The following is a 15,231-nucleotide window of genomic DNA, read 5'->3' on the forward strand; positions in this document are numbered from 1 at the left end:
CTGCATCTCATCTGTGCCACTACATTCAATGGGGTGGAACGTTGCAGGTAGAAATGCATTGGGCTGCCACATTTACCCATTCTTAATTAAATAGATAATTTTGTTCGTTCTACATACACTAATAAATGTATATCTGAAAGCCCTGTAAAGTTACATCCTCCTAAATAAGCCCCTGGTGTGGCTGACACGTGTAATGCGCACTGTACGCAGTGACAAGCTGCATCATATTAACAATGTATCAACTGTAGCTACATTGTTATATACATTGTTGCAGGTATATCAATTGCATGTTCTAAATGCAGCAGCAGAGGGAGCGCGAGACATGGCCTTGTATGTGAAGGTAAAAGGCGCGCAAGCGTAGTAGGTCGCTCCTCCATATGGTTACTATGGTTACTACACAATAGGAGACGGGACAAGGGGCTGTGTGAAGGGGGGAATAAAAAACGACAGAAGAGAGTAGGGAGGTGGTTTGCAGAACCGCTTGACTGGACACACCGTAGCTACCTCCCCCGACACTGTGCAGAGTTAAGAGAGGTAGACCGAGAGAGGGTGAGGGAGGGAAAGGTGGAAGCAGAAGGAACGGGGTAGGCCTAGGTTTTAGGGGAAAGGGTTATGCACTCAAATAAGAACCCCGTTCTAGGCATGAATAGAATGGACACTGAAACTTTAAGAATGCACTATTATGGCATGATGCAGTTCGATGCTGTTTGTCTACACATTGGGCTGCATGCTATAGCCATATGCCTATCAATACAATGGTGGGGCGAAGTTATAGAACAAAGGGAGAGAACGTAAGATTCTGTAATTTGAGAGTTATTATGTGTATACAGGATCCATGCAAAGTAGCCTATAGTAGGCGAATGCACTGTTAAGGTGATCCTACATTGGAGTGGGGGAAGAGAAAACTGAAGAAAGGGACTTCTCTCCTTCCCTCCCCTCCCTCTTCTGAGTGTTGGCTCTCTCTGCGCCTCTTCCTTCTCGCTCCCCCATTCCTTAAGAATATGCAAATCACGCCCTCCTCTCCCTCTCTTTCTCTCTCCCTCGAAGTGCATCCTTTGCTAGCCCTCAGTTGATTTTGTGACCGTACCGACGGCAAAAAGTGAAAGTCGTCTTGACGGAGGAAGAGGGAGAAAGAAAAGGGGGAGAGGGGGGTGGGGAAGAGGCAAACGTACGCATCAATTCGTACAGTCTTCAGCGGCACCCCGTTTTTTCCTGCAACGACTTGGGAAGGAGAGAGAAAATTCTGCATTATTTGCGGAACCCTGTTGCAATATGATCCAGCAGCTTCTGTTTATAGGTGCGCGTGCTGCTCCTATGTGTGTGTGTCAACGTACAGTATAAACCGAGAGAGACAGCTAAAGAAAGAGAGAGTGAAAGGGGACACGCATCGCTGGATATCATAGGTAAGGAGAAGGGAAAATGGATGCTTATATATTTTTGCTATTCTTGTTGGCCACTTTTGTGTCTTCCCTCCCCTTTCTTTGTGCGTTAATGATCATGCGTTATGTGTAATTCATGGCCGGGTAAAATGTGTGTTAGATTACAACGCACAACAGACGCACTCACATTCCAACGAGAAAATGCGTCTCTGTGAGTCGGTGAAGAATGCCATTCGCCATTCTATTCCGAATAATTTTTCAAGACATGGAGAAAAAAAAACAGTACCCTATGGGAGAAACACAACAGGCATAGACGTAGGACCACTTCTATTCTGCATTATCAGTGTTAGCCAATATCTGCTATTGCACATACCGTCTACATCGTCGATGTAGTCTATTCCGATGTAGCTCGCTTGTTGTACAGAATAGCAGAGCCGGTCGCATCTGCATGTGTATCAATAACACTAGCGGGAGAAGAAAGAAGAAAGAGGACGGTTGCGGTGCCTGCTGTCGGTGATGTGAGCTGTGTAACTGCATACTTACACGGGCTAAAGGCATACTACGATGCATCACATATTTCATTTTAATGCATTCATGTGTGTGAGAGCGAGAAACAGGTAATGTGCACATAGGTGTGTGTGTGTGTGTTTGACCATTGCTGTACATTATGTGATTATTGTAAGCTATGGTAAATGCTGTGTTTTCTTTTAGTGTTGATGGACCACAGCCAGGGACCAGCAAATGAACTCATAAATAATAGCAGCCAGCCACCTGTGACTAAGATATACACTGACTGTATACAGTATCTATGTGTCATTGGGATCCATAGCCTCCCACCTCTGCTTTACATTAGGCCCATAGGCCTACACGTATTGATTCAATAGCACAAGTGATGGCACAATGGTTATCATTGAGTGTGTGAATTCTATAGCTACTGCAATATAGTAAACAACAAGTATATGAAAAAAGTCAATGTACCGCTATGCACATTGCACGTGTAAAGGAGGTGGTTCTGTGAACCAAGATAGCTTGATGACCGACGAGTAGCCTTGTCTGAAACGTGAACTTGTGTTAGCTCTCCAGGCTAATGCCTAGGCTTTAGCTCAGCAGGATAACACAGTCTTGTGGCACTTAGTCCAGGTTCAAAGCCAGTCGGTCACACACACTCACCTGATGTTGAATTCATGCCAAGTAACTATACACTGTGTGTGTCTGTGTGTGAATCTGTAACTAACTGCTGTAACTGTTAATATACAGTGTGTGAGTGTATGAACATATGCAGTATGCACTAATAATTAATAGATGCAGTAGTGGCGCCACCATCGGATTGACTGTACCTGCAATGATTCAAACACACACACACACACTTTGAATCTGTGTGTGTTTACTGCTCGCTGGGTTGAACTGAACACAAGTGCCTCCATTCGCAGTGCTTACTACCCGGCTAAATATATCAGTTCATTTCGCCCAGTGTGTAACTGTTCTATTTAAATCCTCATTCAGTATAGATGAGCTTGACTTTTTTTCTCGCCATAGTGAAACATGAATGGGTGAATGAGTTGGACATGTAAAACCTGTGTCATATTTCATAGTCTAATACCCTAAGGAATGAATGGGTGAATGAGTTGGACATATATGTTAAATGTCATGGTCAATTACCTGTATCTATTAGTGATGGGGGAAAATCAGTTACATATTGGGATATTATTTTTGACAATATATCGTATTGTTTTGACAATATTGCAATATAATTTTTCCATGACTGATCAAAACACGTTTTCTCATGCTCTCCTGTCTCTCTGCAGCAGAGATATAGTGAGCAATATGTTTGGAACATCGAATCGCAATAAAATCACAGTATCGAATCGCAAAACATATAGAATCGTGAGAATTGCAATACATATCATATCGGCACCTAAGGATCATGATAATATCGTATTGTGAGGTCCCTGGCAATTCCCAGCCCTAGAATCTATGAATGAATGAATGAATGATCAGACTGTTCATCCCATGCAGGTTTGGGCCTGTGGCTGGGCTCCTGTAGGGTAGGTAAGGGGCTAATGTGGCTCTGGTATAACCCAGCTGGTTACCTGAGGCTCAGTATCTTATGGAGATGGCTATAACAGAGTTTAAACTCTTTCTGACCCAGGCTTAAACAACACCTTAGTGGATTCTGATGAGATGAAAAAGACTACAACACATACACGCATCCGATTGCTTTGGGAAGGTGCTGTACAGTATCCAAGTACGAATGTTCATCAGCATAAGGGGATTATCTGTGCATACAATATTTTCTTCCAAATGTGTTTATTGTCATACACAACAGTACAGATTCCATGTCCTTAAAGGAAAACTCTACCCAAAAACGATCGTTTGGTATTTTTTTCATTAGTCCATTGTTGACATAGCCGGTATGAATCAAAATGCATCATACCAGCTGTATTTCTGTATTTTGAAAGTTATATATTGAAAACTTGATTGCTGACATGCAAAATATTTTGAACAATGACCTAAATTAAACAGATACCAAAAGTTCGTTTTTGGGTGGAGTTTTCCTTTAACCGTGATTCTTCTGAATGAACTGAACTGCAGTGTATTACTCAACTATGCATCCATTCAGTATTGAAGTGTGATATCAGTCGGATATTGGTTTTCCTGTAGCATCGCTGTGTTGAGGATCCTTGACTTGTACATGCACTCAAAGCCTAGTTAATCAGTCCACCATTGCAATGAATTCTCTATAACTGTAGTTGTAATGTTGATGTTATTGTTCAATATTGATTGTTCAATATGTGTACAGCATTTGTTATTATGATTGATGATGCATTGTAACGTGTCCTGTAAAATAATGTGTTGTTTTATGGTTGTTGTATCATTTTATTTGTTGAGGTTTTCTGATGTTACCTAATTCAATGGGACTGGCCTGGTTAGTTAGAGAATTCATAATTGTGGTGTTTTTTCCAGGTTGTAGAAGCTCAGATGGTGGTGAGGTGATTTTCAGTCCTACAGAGAAAGACAAGGACACCACTTCATTCACTGCTATGGCCTGTGGGGTGGGATGGACATCATAAAGGTGCAACGATGAAAACTCGAACTCACAAAGAATCGGTATGAACTGTTTCAATGTCTTCCTTCATTTGAACCTTGTTCACCTTTGTAGCTGAGTGTGCATGTGTGGGTCAGATTGCATATGTGTTTATTGTTAATAGTTGTATTATATTGCACGGAGATGGATTGTAATGGTATATTTGACATCATTTAAGATTAATAAGACTTTTGAAGTTAAGATATTCTGTGTGTAGATTCTGTGTATATATTCTGTGTGTATATTCTGTATGTATATTCGGTGTATATATTCGGTGTATATATTCTGTGTGTATATTCTGTGGACGTTGATGCCAAAATGATTCCTCTCTGTTCTCCTCCTCGTTCTTGCCGCCTTCTACCCTCCCATTTCCCTCTTCATGCTCTTTACCCCTCTCTACCCTTCCCTGATCCTCTCTCCTTTCTCCCTCGTTCCTACCCCCTTGATATTTCATCATCCTTCGTTCCCCTTTACCCTTCCCTGATCCCCTCTCCCCTACTTTCTGCCCCCTCTATCCCTCACTTTTTTCTTTCCTCCTGCTCCCCTCCTCGGTTTTGCCTCTACTGTTCTCTATACTTATTGTTTTGACCCCTTTACCTCCCTCTACCCCCCTTTACCCACCTCTACCTCCCTTTACCCACCTCTACCTCCCTTTACCAACCTCTACCCCCCACTACCTCCCTTTACCCCCTCTACCTCCCTTAACCCCCCTCTCATACCCCATTTCCCATTCTCTCTCTTCATTTGTTCCTCCTCTTTCCTTTTCTTCTCCTCCATCGTGCCCCCTCCACCTCTGGCGGTTCAGATGCCCATGCGCAGTGGGCGGAGGCGGGGGGGAAGCAACGAGGAGAGGAGGGGTAGACGCCCGCATCCCAGCCCTTCTCGTGCAGAACGAAACGACAGGCAGACGGTGAGAGCTTATCATGTTTTCTGTCTGTTCTTTCCCTTGTTCTCCCTAAGTAACTCTCTGTCTTGTTATGTTGTCCCTCTCCGTCTCTTTCTCCTTATGGCTTTGCTTGTCATCTAGTCTTTCCATCTATATTTGCTATCTCTCTCCAACCCACCCCTCTCTTTGTAAATAATAAAGTGTGTGTGTGTTTGTGTGTGTGTGTGTGTGAGAGAAGAAGAGGCTGTCAGTCATTAGATATTGATCTACATGTAAGCCGTAATGAAGCCGTGTGCGTGCCTGTATGAGTCATCACCACCATGATTGCCTTAGACGTACAATTATAGTGCCAATGTGCCGTGTGTGTGTGGACGTGTTTAACTATTCTTGTGGGGACTTGGTCCCACAAGGTTAGCTGTACAAGACTATGTGTGTGTGTGCGTGTGTGTTTCATACTGCTTTAGTGTCATCTCTCTGTGAGTTTGTCTTTTGTCTTTCTTACTTTTAAAAATGATATGCATGGCATATTCTGTATCTTAGCAAAGAGCTGCTGGCGAGGAATTGGCTGTCAGTCGCTTCAATCACAGATCGCAAGGCCATGATTCATCAGAGAGTGAAGGGGAGGAACTTGTGCCTCCACCAAAGAGGCAGAAAGTTCAGGTTAGTGTAACTTGATGTTGTACAGCACCACTAGGTTGAATTAGGATGTTTTAATGTCAAAATTAAAATAATGTTTTTTTTCTCCAATCTTTCCTGACATTCACCTTATGTCATCAGGATTCTTCCTCTGCCACCAACCCGCCGACTTCAACTCATTCAACTGACAGTACTCCCCCCACTATACCGCCCCCACCCTCGGCTCCCAGACAGTCACGTGACAGTGACAACGAGGATGGCCAATCCCAGGGCAGCCGGAGCTCAGTTGTAGGGAGCTTGGCCAATAGTCTGAGCAGTAGCCTGAGCAGTGGGCGGGACATCGACCAGGACAATCGATCTTCCTCCCCGAGTCTCTCTGCCTCCCCTCCAGCCAGTTTAGACTCTGACTCAGATGGTCCAGACTCCCCAAAGCAAGGAGAGGGGGAACGGGAGAAAAGGAAAGAGGGAGGAGTGGGGAAGACAGGAGGAGAGGAAAGGAGAGCAGCCAGAGAGGGGAGAGGGGAGGAGTCTTGCGGAGATGGAGAAAGGAAGGATGGAGGAATGGAGGACAGCCCTTCTCTGAAGCTGCCATCCTCCTCCAGCTCTTCCTGTGCTCCTGTTCCCTCTCTCCGCGGAGCAGGGGATTCAGCCAATGACAGCAATAGTGGCAGGAAGTCCTATTTCTCACAGGACTCCAAGCTGGTGAGTAAGATGGAGTATGGACCAGCCAGCGCTGACACTGTGCACGGTGGCAATCGAATGAACTCCAAAGCTAAAGTGCAGTGCGTGACCAAGACAACTGTTGCCGGGGGAGACTATCCCCACGGCAACCCCAACATTCCACCCCTTCCTCCTCCACCTGCGCTGAAACCCTTAGAACTAGGGGGGCAGAACCTGCCCTCAGAAGTCAAGGTAGAGAGAGAGAAATTGGAGAAAGGTGAGAAACTGATGGACAACAAGACGGCTCCTCCCTCTCTGTTACCCCAAACCAGCCCCTTACCCCCCTCCCAGCCCCCGCCCCACCCCCACCACTACAGCCCCACCGGCTGGCAGGGAGGCACGGCAACCGGTTGCCAGGGGAGCTGGGGCTACGCCCGTTACTCCGGTAACCACCACGCTCACCAGCCGCAGCACCAACCACCAGTGCAGCAGCAGCAACTGCCATCCGTCTACAACCCCCCTTCATCCCGTCATTCGTCCTCCTCCCACCCCCCTTACCTCCCCCACCCCCACAAGGAATACCTCCCCAGGTACGCTGCTGGGGGAGGGGAGAGGGCGGCGGCCGGCGTGAGGGTGGAGTATGGGGGGAGGGAGATAGGTAGGGATTTCTCGGCTAGTAGTGGTGGTAACAGCAGCACTTCTGGTGGGATGGGGGGTCCTAATGGGGTCCAAGGGAGGGAGTTTGGGGGTCAGAACCGGGAGTACCCAGGCCTGGGACCTCAGGGCTCTGGGAGAGACCCCCCCATGGGTCCTGGGGGAAGAGAATTTGGACCGGGGGGGTTCAGAGAAAGAGAGAGGGATAGAGATAGAGAGATGGAGGGAGAGAGGGATGTAGGAGGAAGGGAGTTCTCTTTACAGAATCGTAATGAGAATCAGAACAGAGAGTTTGGACCCACCAGTGCTGGGGGAGGAAGGGGGCACCCCAGAGACAAAGAGGGTGGGCGGTGGGGCGAGTTTGGGGGCCAGATGAGAGAGGTGGGGGGCAATGGCAACCCCAATAATAACCCCCTCCCCCAAGGAAACCCCCCAAGCTCGACCAGTGGGTTACCTGCGGCCCCCATGCTAAACCGTGACCCCCCTTCCTCACCCCAAAACAACCCCAGCCACCCTTCCCTACCACCCCACCCACATCCTCAAAGTGCCTCCAAACGAGACTACCCCCCATCGATGGAACAGGCACAGACAAGGCACAGCCCCCCCTCTGGACCTGAACACTTCCACAGAGAGTACCCTCCTGGGGCCAAGGACTATCCCCCTGGTGGCCCACCCTCCACCGGCCCAGCACGTGAGTACCCCAGCCCCCCCGGAATGACTCCAAACCTGGGCCGAGACTACCCAGGTGGACCTCAGATCCCCCACCTGTCCCACCCCCACTTTCCAACCCAGCAGCCCAGAGACAGGGACCGAGAGAGGGACACCAACCAGCGAGAGTCGGCTCTCTACCAAAACCGTGGTGGTCCAGCCCAACCCCCGTCTGTTTCTCCCTCCTCTTCCTCCTCCACTCCTCATGGACACCCTCTGAATGCTCCTTACCCTCCTCCGCCACCTCCTCCCCCTCTCCCCCCTCCTCAAACCTCCCTCGCTCAGCCCCAACCCCCCTCCGTCCTGGGACCCAATCACGTTCGTCCAGGAAATTTCCCGTCCTCCAATCAGACTCCTGCAACACCCCTTTCTCCTTTACCAAGCCCCTCGACCAATCAGATGGGAGGGTTTCCTTCCTACCCGCCAGGCTCCTCCTCCGGGGCCAACATGCCACTTCCTGGTTCAGGTGTGTCACCTGGCTGTCGGCCCTCACCCTTCCACAGCACTTTGAACAGCCACGCCCCCTTCAGCGGCCCCTACCACTCCAATGGGAACAGTGGGAACAACCTGGTCCCGACTAACAGCAATAGTAACAGTAGCAGTGGCAGCAACAATACCAACTCTCTCTCTCAGTCCCTCTCACCTCAAAACGCCTCAAAAGGACCTCCACCTCTTAGTAACCCCGGCAACAACAATGGCACTTCGGCCCCTGGCTGTAGCTCCTCACTTCCTAGAGATGGGCATTCTGATTCGTCCACAGGTCCACCTCCCCCACCTGTCATCAAGGAGGAACCAATAGAGGAGAGGGAGGAGAGCGAAAGCCCACCTCCTGTTTTGAGAAGCCCCTCCCCTGAGCCCAAGCCGGTGGACATTCCGATCCACGCCAGCCAATCAGCACGGTGAGATGGGATAGGCGTCATAGCAACAGAAGGGCTCCGTCATATGTCACTCTAACAACAAGTTCTAACAACTGATTTATGTGGTTTTATCTCTGTTTTTGTCACTGGCACTTCTCACAATATATCAGCTATTATTTCTAGATAAAGGGGCTGAGAAATCTAGTCCTGTCACAGAATATGTTTTGTAGATAGGCCTACAGTATATCAAAGACAACAACACCTATAACAGAAGACATTGCCACATAATAAAGATACTTAGTATCATCATATGGGAACAAAATCCGATGCATAAATTGGTTAGATGTTGCTGATGTGGTTTGTGGTTCTAGGTTCCACAGAGTTCTAGATCGGGGCAGTGGAAACTCCTGCGCCCGTAGCGACGTTCTCTTCGTCCCCCTGGACGGCTCCAAACTGTGGAAGAAAAGGAACGAGGTGATCGAGAGAGCCCGGAGAGAGGTGGAGCAGAGGGCTAGAGACGTGAGGGAGAAAGAGAGGGAACGAGAGAGGGAGAGGGAGAGGGAGCGGGACCTGGAGAGGCATCTACAAGTGAGTATAATGAGGCAGGGAGGGCGAGGCAATGAGGGAGGGAGGGGGAGCCGATGAGGGAGGGAGGGAGGGGGAGGCGATGAGGGAGGGGGAGACGATGCTCAATTTCCTTCTCCTTTTTGTCTCTTTAAATGCTCCCTTTCTCCCGTTCCCTCTCTCCCTGCAGCAACAGAAGGACAATAACAATGCAAATATACAACGCCAGGGCTCCTCTCTCTTCTTCCCCTCATCTTCCTCCATCCTCCTCGACCCTAACTCCTCTTCTAACCCTGGGTCTCACCCTCAACCTCACCCCCAGCAGCACCACTCTCACCCTCACCCCCACCCCCACGCTCACCTCCACCCCTCCCACCTCCACCCCTCCCTCTCTCAACACATCCCACACTCCCTCCTTATGCAATCCATGGGGGGTTCAACGGTGGTTGGCCCACAGGGGGCTCTGGGGATCGGGTTAGGAGGGCCGTACCTGGGCCCTGATACCCCCGCACTGCGGACCCTGAGCGAGTACGCCCGGCCCCACGCCATGTCCCCCCTCGGGGCTAGTCGCCAACACCAACATCCGCATGTCCACCATCATGGCCACCCTCATGGCCACCCCCATGTCCACCCCTCCTTCTTCCTCCCCCAGTTCCAGAACCATGCTCTGGCCCACCCACATCACATGCCTGCTGATGCAGCCACAGCGGCAGCCATCTTGGGTTTCCTCTATGGGGGCAGTATGGAGGGGGGGCCAGGGGGGCATGGAGGAGGACATGGGGGGATGGGGGGCGCAGGGTTTGGGGGGATGGGGTTTCCCCATGCAGTGGCGGCCCACCGTGAGCGCATGAAGCCGGGGTTTGAGTTTAAGAGTGAGGACAGGGTGTACCAGCCAGGCTCCTTGGGAGATCCTACGGCTCTCGCCCTCGCCCACTCCCACTCGCATGCCCACGCACACGCTCATGCACACGCTCACTCCCTACTGCTGGGGGGAGGGGGTGGAGGTGAGGTGTCCATTTACGGCACACCCCCTCCCCAGGCTCCTCCACCCCAACCACCACCCCTCCAGAACCCAGCGTTAGCACCTGTGAGTCGTCTCCCTAATCCTCCTCCTGCCCCTCAGTCCCTCTCCAACCCTCCCCCCTTCTCCCTGCTTCCTCCCTCACTCCCCTCTCACCCCGCACCTGCACCAGGCCCTCCACCCCCGGCCCCCGCAGCTGCACCTCTGCCCGCTCCTCCTCCACCCTCCTCCAACCCTGTTTCATCCCTCCATCACCCCGCACCGCACTCCTTTCCCAGCTCCCTCCCCCCATCTCACCCCCCACCTGCCCCCGCCCCGGTGACCGCCCCTCCTGAGACCTACCCCCCTCCCACTCGCTCCCCCACCACCTCTGAGAGAGAGAGGAGCGGAGAGAGGGAGAGAGAAAGAGAGCGAGACAGAGCGGGGCTGCCAGCCAGTGGAGAGAGGGGACGAGAGAGGGAGAGGGAGCGAGAGAGAGAAAGAGAAAGAGGGGGAAGCAATGGAAGTGGAGGAAGTGGTGGAAGTGGAGGAGGAGGAACAGGAGGAGGAGAGATTCCGGGGCGTCTACAAATGTTGAACGTCACGCCTCATCATCACCAGCACTCACACATCCACTCCCACCTGCACCTGCACCAGCAAGACACAGGTACCCACTGCTGCTAACACTACCACAGTTATGATCCTGTACTATGATCTACATACTACTATTTAGTGCTCTTTTGAGATGGGCCTGAGAAAGATCATCCTATCGGTTAGAGATGTTGTTGTTAACGTGGTTGTTGATGCTTTGACTCTTATTAAATATCTCCTTGTGTTTCCTGTTACATCATTGGCCCCTAGCAGCGGGCGGGGTGCACCCCCTGATGGACCCGTTGGCGTCGGGGTCTCCCCTGGCCCGCCTGCCCTACCCAGGGGCAACGCTGGGCACCCCCATCCTGGCACACCCCCTCACTGAAAGCGAGGTGCTACGACAACAGCTCTTCGGTGAGGAAAGGCTTGTTTTTTGGTCTGTTTGTTTATTGTTCTGTCTGCCTGCCTGTCTGTGTTGTATCATAAATATGATACCAAACTATCTTTCTGTCACTGTCTACCTCACTTCTCTCTCCCTTCTACACTCCTCCTCTCACCTGTCTCTCCTCTTCTCCACTCCTCCTCTCACCTGTCTCTCCTCTTCTCCACTCCTCCTCTCACCTGTCTCTCCTCTTCTCCACTCCTCCTCTCACCTGTCTCTCCTCTTCTCCACTCCTCCTCTCACCTGTCTCTCCTCTTCTCCACTCCTCCTCTCACCTGTCTCTCCTCTTCTCCACTCCTCCTCTCACCTGTCTCTCCTCTTCTCCCTTTCCGCTTCCCTTTTCCTTCCCCCTCCAGGTGCTCCGTTCCGTGAGCTGCCCCAGCCCTCCTCTCTGACAGGTTCCATGTCAGCGGCCCACCAGCTCCAGGCCATGCAGCAGGCCCAGAGCGCAGAGCTGCAGATCCAGAGACTGGCCCTGGAACAGCAGTGGATCCACCACCACCACCACCACTCCCTCACCCAGGACGAGTACTACAGGTAGCCTACTGAAGGGACCAGGGGAGATGGGTGGGGTGTGGGGAGAGTGTGTCTGGTGGAGGTGAGGGAGAGTGTACATGTTAAACTATTCTTGACCAGAAGTCCCCACAAGAATAGTAAACAAACAAACATTTGACCAACTGGGGACATTTTGTTAGTCCCCACGAGGTCAAATGCTATTTCAAGGGGGTTTAGGGTTAAGGTTAGAATTAGTGTTAGGGTTAGAATTACATTAAGGGTTAGGAGCTAGGGTTAGTTTTAGGGTTAGGGTTAGGAGCTAGGGTTAGGTTTAGGGTTAAGGTTAGGTTTTTGGATAAGGGTAAGAGTACGGGTTAGGGAAAATAGGATTTTGAATGGGACTGAATTGTGTGTCCCCACAAGGTGTGTATGTGTGTGTGGTGTGTGTGTGTGTGTGTGTGTGTGGGCATCATCCCTGACCCTGTCTCATACGATCTCTTCTCTCTTCCTCAGCCACTTAAAGAAGGAAAGCGACAAGACCCTGTGAGGGAGGAAAAAGAGAGGGGGAACAAGCCCACGGATGACAAACCCAAAGGAGGAAGAAAGGAGAGAAATATGTGCAAACGAAGAATAAAACAACAAAAAAACGGAAGCACTAAAAACAATGAAGGAAGAGTCAAATGAAACCATAGACTGGACACACATATCATACCATAGGAACCTGATGAGAAATGAACTGATTGAGAAAACAGATGAAAAAAGGGAGAGAGGGATGAGTGAAGTGAAACCGTTACTTACAGTCTGTGTTATCTGAACTATATCATAGCCCCAGACTCTGGGCAAGTCCCAGCGTATGTTGTACAACTCCAGTCAGTTTTGTATTGTGCCCTGTACAGTATACTAGATGGGAGCAGCAATATAGTGCAGTACAGTCCGTTGTAAATGACCTTATGCCAGGAAGAATGTGTACATCAGGCTCTCCTTTATGTCATTGCATGTAGCTAGTCGCTTATTCTGAACTGGTTGAACTCCTGGTTCTATTTTTAGTAATCGCCCTCTTTCCTGACGGGCGGGCGGTGTATGAGTATGCATGAGACCAATGATTAAGAAGTGTCATATTATGTTAACGATTAATAGTATTGTTATTATTATTAATGTTGTCTGTTTGTTGATAATTATATAATTATATATACATATTATTTGTATTATTATTTTTGTACATTTTCATGGTATGGCGGTTTGTTTAGTTTTTTATTGTGAAACGAGATGCAAATGAAGGAAAAAGACAGAAGATAAACAACATCATTTTTTTGGGAAAATATATGGGTCTCTGATGTGGTTGTGTACAGTATGCTCTCTCCTCTCTCTCTCTACACATCTCTTTCTTACATACACATGCAGTGTATTCGCTGTCTCTGTCTTGGTTTTATATAAAACACATAAAGCATATATCGAATTCCTCTCTTCTCCCTCACCCTACTGTCTCACTCCCTCTCTCTCCCTTCTCTCTCTCCCTTCTCTCTCTCCCTCCCTCTCTCCTTCCTCTCTTTCCCTCCTCCCTCTCTCTGGGTGAGTGTAGCTAATAGGAGACATATGTATGGGAGGAGTGTGAGACATGAAGGTTGAGTAGCTCCAGCGAGCACCAGCCCTGTACAGCCAACATTCCAGACCACACTGTAAAAGAAAGAAGGAAAATGATAGGAGGAGCTGGAAGCGTGTGATTTACCAATGGCATTAGAAGCTCAGGGCTGACTGTGTTCTAGACAAAATGTGAGAAATGCCTCTGTGCTGTTTAGAATAAATGCTCCTATAGTTTGTATTAATAACGTTTCAACCACAGAGGCAATTTCAACCACTTCATACAGTACATGTGATGGTGTGACTCTTTATACCAAGTGAAGCTAAAACCATACAGTATTGACATGTTAATTGCATATGCAGCTGGACCATACTATGTAACATGCTACGGTCTGACTATTCACATAAAACTGGTTTGCTTTGATCTCTATTTACAAAAAGGAACTGACAGGATGGAACTTTTCCTTATATTCTGTTTATAGTGCTGTATAGTCAGCCATGTTACCATTCAGAAAAGCTACTGTACTCTGTATAAACCATAGGAATAACATGCATTCAACAAGAGTTAATTAGTAGTAAAGGAGCAGACAGAGGTACTGGATATGTGCATTTACATTATATTAGTGTCACATACAGTGTTTAACTGGCAAGTGCTATTAGCTTTCTCCTGCCCTCATGCTGAGCTGAGATAGTCCATGGTAAGGTTGTGTGGCGTTTAAAGTCACATTAGATAAGTATGTCGGCAGCATTCCATATTGTAGCATCTACAGGACGATCCTGACATTCCATTCTGGGAGATATTCTTAGAGCCCTCCTTCACCAGGGCGAGTGAGAAGGACAATGTGAAAGACATAGAAATAGGTTGCATGGAATAAATAGATGTCATTTTACATGGCCTGTCCATCATTGCAGCTTGGCTGCAAGTTCCGCCAAACAGATTATTTATTGAACCGTTATTTAACTAGGCAAGTCAGTTAAGAACAAATTCTTATTTACAATGACGGCCTACACCGGCCAAACCCGGACAACGCTGGGCCAATTGTGCGCTGCCCTATGGGACTCCCAATCACAGCCGGTTGTGATACAGCCGGGAATCGAACCAGGTGGTCTGTAGTGACGCCTCAAGCACTGAGATGCAGTGCCTTAGACCGCTGCGCCACTCGGGAGCCCAATTGTTACAGTGTAATTACCATTTTATCATGTCGTTTCTAAGTAAATGTTAATTTCTGTACCAGGCTTCTCTTCGGCTTTCAATCAGGCAAGAGTTTCTATCAATGGTGCTGTCTGTTCTACCGGTACGTGAACAATTTCTATGATCACAGAGCCATGGACTGACTGACAGGCTGCCTTGATTATATACTAATTGGAGTCACAGGCGTTTCAATGTTTCTTGTTTTTGCCAATCTGGTGAAGTATTCTCAGTGTCAGTCAAAGGGGGAGGGCTCAGGCTGCACAAGGACACTGAAATCTAATAACTACTCCCTTAGTTATAGAAAGACACGCATACACACCCACACTCATTAACTCACTCACCCACTTACACAAGCTGAGAAATATGATGACATGTTGCTCCATGTAATTAAGAACACAGACTCACTTGCACGTGCGCACACACAAAAACAAACACACACACACACACAGAGACCTTTGTGCCTGAGAACCCTGAAGGCGACCAACACTACCTCCCAGACCAGCA

General features: G+C 48.8%; 1 protein-coding gene across 1 annotated transcript; it reads left to right on the forward strand.

Moving 5' to 3' along the window:
* Positions 1-4,460: 4,460 nt before the first annotated feature.
* Positions 4,461-12,543, forward strand: LOC311139088 (uncharacterized protein; the record flags this gene model as incomplete). Its single annotated transcript, XM_084173971.1, has 9 exons — positions 4,461-4,487; positions 5,270-5,374; positions 5,891-6,010; positions 6,128-8,907; positions 9,237-9,453; positions 9,620-11,096; positions 11,291-11,434; positions 11,819-11,999; positions 12,471-12,543. The coding sequence occupies 9 exons, from the start codon at positions 4,461-4,463 to the stop codon at positions 12,502-12,504; spliced, it is 5,085 nt and encodes a 1,694-aa protein (XP_084030097.1). The 3' UTR covers positions 12,505-12,543.
* Positions 12,544-15,231: the final 2,688 nt, after the last annotated feature.

The sequence above is a fragment of the Coregonus lavaretus genome (genome assembly GCF_964263955.1).
Source record: "Coregonus lavaretus genome assembly, chromosome: 13".
NCBI classification, from domain to species: Eukaryota; Metazoa; Chordata; class Actinopteri; order Salmoniformes; family Salmonidae; genus Coregonus; species Coregonus lavaretus.